Raw genomic sequence first — 8,273 nt, 5'->3', positions numbered from 1 at the left:
GCTAGCTAAACCAGGACTTACGGCCAGGAAGGTTCTTGTTATGTTGCAAGCACTTGTTTATTATTGGGTTGTTCTGATAAAATTATAGTGATTGTGTGCGGAAAAGAGAGATTCGCGTCGAGAGTCAGAAAACGAATGAAACTCGACGAATATACTCGACGAACCTTGACATACAACTTCCGGAGAGAAACCGTGCATCGAACGCTGTCATACCTTCGCCGAACTACAACTTTTGCTCAAATCATGTCACCGTCCGAAACTCTGCTAGATTTGTTTTTCAAAATGTAACGGAAAACGGTGTACAACAATTATATCGCTATCTTTTCGACTATCTATGCAGCAAAATTGAATGTTTCGTTTTAAACAATTATACAAACTGCTTTCTCTAGGAATGAAGAGAAAAAGAAAATTGTGATGCAACATACTGCTGCTAAAATTTCGGATCATGAAACAATAATTTTCAACCTGGATGGCGAAAGATGTGAGCCAGTCCAAAAGGAAATTGTATGTTGGGACAAATATTCTGCAGAGGCACTTTGTCAAATTGTTAAAGTAGGACTCCAAGGACAAACTAGTATCTTTGATAGCTTGGCGGATTTTTTGGAAGAAACGCTTGAGGGTGCATATATCGAAAAAGTGTAGTATATTAGTATATCGAAAAAGTGTTCCAACAAGACATTCAAATTAATTGTTCACGGTGCATCTGGCTCGTTTAAAACTGAAGAGAGATGAGAGTTACAAGACCTATCTTTCTACAAACATGGAGCACGATTGGTTAGCTTATACACAGCAGCATACACAGCACAGCTCAGGTGCTTCCACCAGAAGCAATCGTAATTGCTCGGAAGTTACATCAGTCAAAATATCTAACACTCGGACATTAGGCTTTAGCTTGCGCTGTAACCATACTAAACTTGAAAACTGATCACTATCATCTTCGTTCCACAGTTGGCGAATGTTGCGATAGTTTCTTTTTGTATTGAACAAAAAATCAGAATTGGAATAACGCCCCTTGAAAAACACGCGGTCCATTCGTCGCTCAGAAAAAGTAAGCGTCGACCAACGCCGACACACGAGGGACGCTGGCTTCAGCTCGCACACATCGAGGTTATCGAAAATCGAGCATAAAACTTCATCGGGGAAATCGTTTAGATTCATCTTTTCGGACGAATGTTCACTGCGCAAATTGTTTTAACTGAAAAGGGCAACCGATAACAATAGATGCTAGATCCGAACAGTAGTTATTAAAATAGTTAGTGAACGAATACTGAGAATCAAGGTGATGCGTGTAGTGCAAAAGGGCCAGTTAGGGGGAACAATTGCTGAAGAATATAAAATGAAATAATAATAACATAGAAAAATGTTGTAATGTATATATAACGTATAATGCGAAAAAAAGGAAATTGGAATGCAACATGGGATAAACAGAGTTTTGCGCGCAATGTGAACTATGATTGCGGTTGCCATGGTAACCATGCAAAAAAATCGCACAAAAAACACAAGAGCCGCGTTACGCTAAGTACGGCTTAGTTGCACTCTAATTGCACGGCACAACGCTTTGTTTTGAAGTAGTTTCTGTTTAGATATTTCCTCCTTTCCTAAATGTTTTCTCTTTATTGTAGATTCTTCGAGTCAGCGCTGAGCGAGAAGCATCGGCTTATTACTTACAGTTATTTTTTTTATTGCAGACCAATGGCCTAAAGTCTGAAGCTAAAATCTGAAAGTCAGCCTAAATCCTGACCAGTAGCAGCAGAAAGGCGGTCTTTGCGAAGAGCGCGATAATCTGAATAAGTTATCGTAGAAGCGAATAAAGAAATCGTAGGCCGATTTTCTTAGAATAAAGTGAGTTTTTCTTTTTCCTTGGACGGCATGCGAGCACGCCATCTACGTATGGTGGCTCCTGAGAGGAATTATAAGTCTCTCACGGAAGACTTATAATTTCCAACCAGGCTGCAACGCCAACGGAGCAGAAAAAGACTACCAGGGCAAGCCAAGGGCAAGGGCGACAGAGAACGTGTTCCAAAGTGAAAAAAATTATAATTCGAAAAAGAAAATGCGTGCAACGTAGACGTTCCGATTCCAGGTCGACCCAAATCGCAACTGTAGGCTGTGCCAGGAACCGGACGAAAAGGATATGATCCAGCGTGAGTTTTCCAACACTATAGTGCCAACACATCACTATAATACTACCAGAATGATGAACAAGTGCTAATACAAACACAACATATAGCGCCGGAATCTGGATCAGATCCAATGATATCATAAAAATCCAGTACAGTAAGAAAGGTGCTGAGTAGCCAACGTTGGAAAGTATTGGAGAAAGTATGGGATACAAAGAACGACGAATAAAGAATCATGTACGTTCTACTTTTAGTTAAAAGCATAAATTCATCAAAAGTATTAAATAAGTAATATTTGATTCCTAGCGGCGGTAGTTATTCATAGTTGCAAAAGGCGCTTTTTTACTTAAAATTGTCCCCTACACTTAACGAAATTGATCCATGGCGGCCGTTTAGTTGCTCGTATAATAACTAGTTCCCCCAGCCCCTATAGTAACCATCCCTAGCTACCTAAGATTCGTAGTGCAATTGTATCCTACCTTGTTCTGGTGCTGACGTGGAAAGTAGTAGGCATTGTGTTCTAAAAATGAAAGAAGAATTGTAAGTAAAATGACACTATCATTGGCAAACGATTGGCAGAAGAACGTACCTAAGTCATTTGTATCTTTAACATGTTGACCACAAACCGGCCAACCAAAGAGAACATGCTTGTTCTTTGTAACTATACCAAATTCGTTCACTTAGCCAACGGTGGTGTTTAATGAAGCACGTAATTAACTGGAAACGTATCAATAAAAAAAAAGTGAGATGGATACGTCTACATGAGCGATGAAGTCGAACTTACCGGAAAAGAAGAATTTACTATTACCTTTTTTCCTTGAAGAAATAATCCACCGAGCACGATCAGTTAGCGCTGAAGTTGAGTTTTCCGCACACACAGCACACATTTATCCGAAACTCGGCGAGTTGTACAGCAACAGACGCTGATGACGCATTACATTTTCATTGTTCACGTCTTTAACAAGTGAAGGCAGCAAATTCGGGCCACACGTAAAACAAAATGGCAGACCACCTGTGGCAAAATACCAAAAGAACAGTAGGCATTATCGCAATGTTAGACACATTTCGAAGTTAGTAGGCACATTATCGCAATGTTAGTAGGCACATTATCGCAAAACTGTAGCATTAGCGTATTTTTTTATTAGCGTACTCACTTTAAACAAAAAGAAATACTATGCACTGGCCGGCACCGCTGGCGGCCAGCAAACCGGCCGGCAAAAGCCGACAAGCAAACGCGACGACCGTTCGCGTCGAGAGTCAGAAAACGAATGAAACTCGACGAATATACTCGACGAACCTTGACATACAACTTCCGGAGAGAAACCGTACAGCGAACGCTGTCATACCTTCGCCGAACTACAACTTTTGCTCAAATCATGTCCCCGTCCGAAACTCTGCTAGATTTGTTTTTCAAAATGTAACGGAAAACGGTGTGAACTCAATCGACCATTCTGGCTTTGGCCTTTGACGAGTATTTTCGCAATCATTGGAATGTCACACTGTCAGCCTAAAAATCTCAAAAAGGCTATCTTTTCAGCTTTCTAGGGAGCCAAGTAAAATGTTTTGTTTTACAAAATTAAACAAAATACTTTCTCTGGAAAAACTGATGAATGTTTCTACGTGTCCGAGGACGGTGAAAACTAGTTTGTTTATATTTCTTAATGGTGCTTATGACTTTTGTTTGGTTACTTGGCACGGATGTTGAGCGTTTTTGGATGGCTTTGGCGATTTATATTTGTTTTCTATTTTGCAATTTATATCCGTTGCAAATTTCGACTGGATGTGAATCCTTGTCGATGTGTTTAGCATTTCATCGATGCGTCAGTAGGGCCAAAGTTAGGCTGTTGGAAATACCATCAATAATAAACAAATTTATTAAAAATATTATGAAATGATGAATAGTAATTTTTCTTCTACTTACTATAGTCATTGTTTGTAATCTTTGTTCTGCAACTCAATTTTTTTTCAGTTTTTATATGAAGCGGATAAAGCAGAATGAAAACTTGGTGCCACCTATGGCACTCCAAAACGGACCATTCGGACCGGTAGTTGACGAAGGAAGAAAACGTTTCATAAAAGATTTTGTTTCGTAATTTTTATTTTATTTTTATGTTCTTACACTGTTCATAGTGTTCATTGCCGCTCGGGCTACATTCAGTCCGGTAGTTGGTACAAAATTCACCCACCCAATTCAAGATATTATTAGTAAAAATTTATCAAGCGTTGTACAATCCTACTTGAACCCCTTTACAGAGTGTGGTCGCTGGTGATACTGGTCGCTGGTGATTTCCGGAGAAACAGTTACAAACAAAAAAGATAACAGCAAAAATATACCAGATAAGGAACCGGAACTAGCAGATCAATTGGCTGAGTGCTCTTGGAAAATGTCGAATTTGAGCAAAGGCGCTGGCGTCCACTGTTGTTGTGCTTTTACCGCTTTTGATACTGCCGTTAGGGTGTTCCCTCGCTGTTAGAGTGGTCCATATGATTATCCCTCTCAGTTCTTGTTCTTGTTCGTGTGTGTCGTCACTTTGCCATCCTTATCGATGTGGTGTGTCAGGTGGGTGACCTGCCCGTTTTGCGACGAGAACGTGTTGATGGTTGCGGCGGGTGCCGATTGTCCGTTCTCATCAAACCGATTATTCAAACCGCCAGAACTGCGCCGAAAAGAACATAATCGCGTTAATGTTGCCCGTGTCTAGAAACTTAAAAACTATTTTCATCATTGTGGTGTTCCCGCCAAACCAATGGACCACTTAGCTAACAAAGCGACCATTGCCAACAGTGCGGACCTCCGCAGACCAGAGCCCAGATCAAACGCCCCGGGGTAAAATAACAAGCAAAGGGAGTAAAATTATCTTCCGCAGGCATCTTAGGTCAGTTTCCAGTTTTTGCTTCGTCGACGCGAGCGGTGAGCTCATCGTGTAATTAGCCGGCGATGGCTTGCTGTTCACGAACATTAGCTCTGATGACGATGAAAGAGTGCACCATGCGAGAGGTCCGAAAAGGGGGGGCTACACCGATCACGGAGCGCATCATTAAACCACCCGGGGGTGGTTGCCGCCAGTGCATCGTACGAGGATCGCCATTTTAACGGAAGATCCCGGCTCGTCCTGCAGGATGTCTATAAATAGTGTGCGCGCTGCAGTGGGCAATTGCAGTGCAGGCGAAAATTGATGGCCATCAAGAGTAGCGGGGCCATGCTAGTGACTGTATGATCCACTTGCGCGATGCCGGCTCGATAGCTGCACGAGACGACCCACAGGTGGACGAAAGTAGCTAGAGCCCCAGTGTGGAACCATTGCGGGATGGGATGTTGGCAGAGGGCTTCTAGCAGAGCGCAGCGAAGCACAAAGATCGCGAACGAACTGTTTGCTACCGCTGCACTCCCGCCGGTAATGGAGCACACGGTGGGTTTTAAATATTTCATTCCACAAGGTCTTCGTTAACGGAGACGGGACCGACGGAAATGAAACGGTTTATGGGCTTCATTAAGTCTGCACCGAAATCAGTTATTAGAGATGTTGTAGAACAAGGGATACCGCGCCCGTTGGCTCACGCACTATACGTACCCTCCGCTGGTGATGGATACCGACTGGAAGTTACCACCCTGGCCCGGGTTCGGGAACGGAATGTTCGGGAAGTTGACGGGAAATCCAAAGTTGGGCACTGTGTTCAAGCGAGGGAAGGGACACCATTAGGTCTAGTAACAGTTTGATCCTACACAAGTACAAGGTGAGCAGCGGTTGAGCTGTCTGCCTATTTACCTAGCTGAGCAGATCGTCGGGCACGGTGGAAAACTTGCTGTTAAACAGACAAACACACATCACATTAATATCTGCCCTCGAACCACAAGGCCACCGCAGAGTTCTTCCTCCTGTCTACTCACCGGAATACTGTCGATGTAGATGAGCGGCGATTGGTAGCCGTTCTCGTCGATCGTATAATAAGCTTTGGGCACGTAGAAACCGGTTTCTGTAAATCAACAACAAAGCCATAGTAAACGAATTGTTTTCTTGTTTATTTTTTTCAGTTTTCGGTGTCCGTGCCAATCCGCTACAAGATGAAGCCCCAACCGCGGGGTGTGATAGTAAACAACCGGAACGGAAGAGTAGGGACAGAAGAGGCCTAGCTTCGCGGGCGAAACAAAATAACTAAGACGGTACACCTTCACTGTCGCGTGATGTAATGACTCTCTTTCTGGAAGGGTTTCAGATACATTTAATTTTGTGGACAACCCCATTTGTGGGGTTTACCATCTTTTGTCAACTTTTGCCAAAAACCGGAATCGTCACGGGTAACAGTTGCATAATTTGTACCACGCGAAAAAGCCGAGGATTACAAAAAAAGGACGGATGCCTTACACAACCGAACAGGACTGGTCGATATACTCGATCGGAAAATGGTGCAGACTATTGGCAAAGTTGTGTAAGATAGTTACAGCTGATTATGACTGCGACATGCATGCTGAAGTTTTTACTCTGATTTTAGACTTTTAAAACCACACCACCATATTGTGGTGTGCATTAACCGTCTCCAGTAATAATGGATAACACGCAGCTAATCTCAGCAAGATCTCAGAAAAAACCGGCCCCTTCTGTAGACAAAAATGTACAACAGATTTCTCCGCATAATTATCTTTCCGAGGATAAAACACTCTACAGTGAAGGGCGCAAAAAAGATGTACGCAGGTTTGAACTTCATTGCAACATATGACGCTTATGACACAAATAACTGTACACAATTGATGAATTACTGACTAAAACTAACGAAATTCAAATAAGAAGGCTTAAAACATTAATGTACACCTATCGGTCAATATATATGGGACTCAGTATTTTGCATCGCTCCATATTAACATCAATCACTCAAAGGGTCTCCAATAGTGCAACTAGCCTCGGTAATCCTCAAACTAATATCTTGCATTACATTATAACCTTGGGCAGCGTATTACTTTGCACCACCCATCTTGGAATGAAATCATCATCATCTCGGCATGTTGAAAAGTGATAAACCTCCGAACGAACCGTACGTCCGCGAAACAGCAGCAGCCCGGAGGCCACCGTCCGGGGATAACCCAACCCAGGAGAGTTGGGTTTCACAAAAACTTAACTTTTAACACCCAAAAGTAGAAAAACCAGTAATCCCACGGTGAAGCGACTCAAAGTTTCACGTATGCAACAAGCGGGCATGTTGAAGCGAAACTGGTTAGCACCGGTTCCGGGGTTTGTGTCTGCCGTTTGGTGCCGTCTTGCTGCCCCGCGGTACGAGATGACAGCATTCGACGACGGAAACGAGAGCGTGTATCGTGAGCATCAGCAGCAGCGTCTCCCCGATGACCTACCGAAAGAGTGGACTCCGAGCACAGAGGGAAACGGAACTGAACGGAACCTCCTGATGCAGGTGAGCAATGCCGTCGTGTGTTTGTGAGGCAAAGGTATGAGAGTGTATGATTTGGCCAACGGAAAAAACCGGATTGAGTTTCAGTCCTGTGGCGCAGTCATCGCTTTTTGTCGTTGCTGACCGACAAAACCATAGAGGACAGCGTCTCCGCACTCCGACTCTGGCCATCAACTCAAGTAAGACATTGATGCTGCAGACGTTGACGTTGAATGTTCCGAAATGCATTCCAATCCGTATGATTCGCCCATTGGCTCACCTGCTTGCACTGCGATCACGGTAGCCACCAGCAGCGCCATGGCTAGTCCGGCCGCGTAACAGTTCATGATGTAGGCTTTTTCCTAGCGAGCCCCTCGCAATATTAGTCACAGTCTGAGGCGCGTTCACACGGGCTAAAAACACTTGTCTGTGCTGCAAATCACTTCCTCGCTAAGGCGCACAACGACCAAGAGGTCAAGTTCACTGGCAGTTCACCTTCTACGAGAGGCAGTCTCGGCAAGTTGCTCGCAATCCGACGAGAAACCTCTTCAGGGCTTCAGGGTTCGACTAACAATGGCGAAACCGATGTAGTGGCAAGAAACTTTATACATATCCACCGTGGGCAACATCTGTGGGATAGCAGAGATCCACAGCCGCCGCCACCGCCAGCACCACCGTCGTCCGCGGTTTGACACGATCGCGAACGATCCGCACAGCCATTCCGGTATCGAAGAAGTCGTCATCGTCGTCTTGTCCTATCTCTCTCTCTCTCTT

The 8,273-nt window shown here is 43.9% G+C and overlaps 2 protein-coding genes across 2 annotated transcripts in view; both read right to left on the bottom strand.

Annotated features, from left to right (window-relative positions):
* Positions 1–8,273, bottom strand: part of LOC128267724 (translocating chain-associated membrane protein 1) — a gene marked incomplete at its 3' end in the record, with an annotated part of 51,771 nt that overhangs the window by 37,909 nt on the left and 5,589 nt on the right. The window lies entirely within an intron of this gene.
* On the bottom strand, positions 4,210–8,144 carry LOC128267725 (uncharacterized). The gene is made up of 5 exons (XM_053004615.1): positions 7,780–8,144; positions 6,010–6,095; positions 5,888–5,924; positions 5,693–5,789; positions 4,210–4,777 (listed from the first exon to the last, which is right to left on the bottom strand). The coding sequence occupies exons 1-5, from the start codon at positions 7,844–7,846 to the stop codon at positions 4,618–4,620; spliced, it is 447 nt and encodes a 148-aa protein (XP_052860575.1). The 5' UTR covers positions 7,847–8,144; the 3' UTR covers positions 4,210–4,617.

The sequence above is a fragment of the Anopheles cruzii genome, chromosome 2 (genome assembly GCF_943734635.1).
Source record: "Anopheles cruzii chromosome 2, idAnoCruzAS_RS32_06, whole genome shotgun sequence".
Lineage (NCBI taxonomy): Eukaryota > Metazoa > Arthropoda > Insecta > Diptera > Culicidae > Anopheles > Anopheles cruzii.
Note: the sequence above shows the minus strand (reverse complement) of the source record. Positions and strands in the feature narration are given on the sequence as shown.

What these genes read in the sequence shown, in the direction of transcription:
- LOC128267725 (XM_053004615.1), bottom strand. Translation starts at nt 7,846, where the DNA reads ATGAACTGTTACGCGGCCGGACTAGCCATGGCGCTGCTGGTGGCTACC. An exon ending in CGTGATCGCAGTGCAAGCAG is followed by an intron (nt 6,096 to 7,779) that starts GTGAGCCAATGG and finishes GTTGATTTACAG; the next exon opens with AAACCGGTTTCTACGTGCCC. An exon ending in CCGACGATCTGCTCAGCTAG is followed by an intron (nt 5,790 to 5,887) that starts GTAAATAGGCAG and finishes GCTTGAACACAG; the next exon opens with TGCCCAACTTTGGATTTCCC.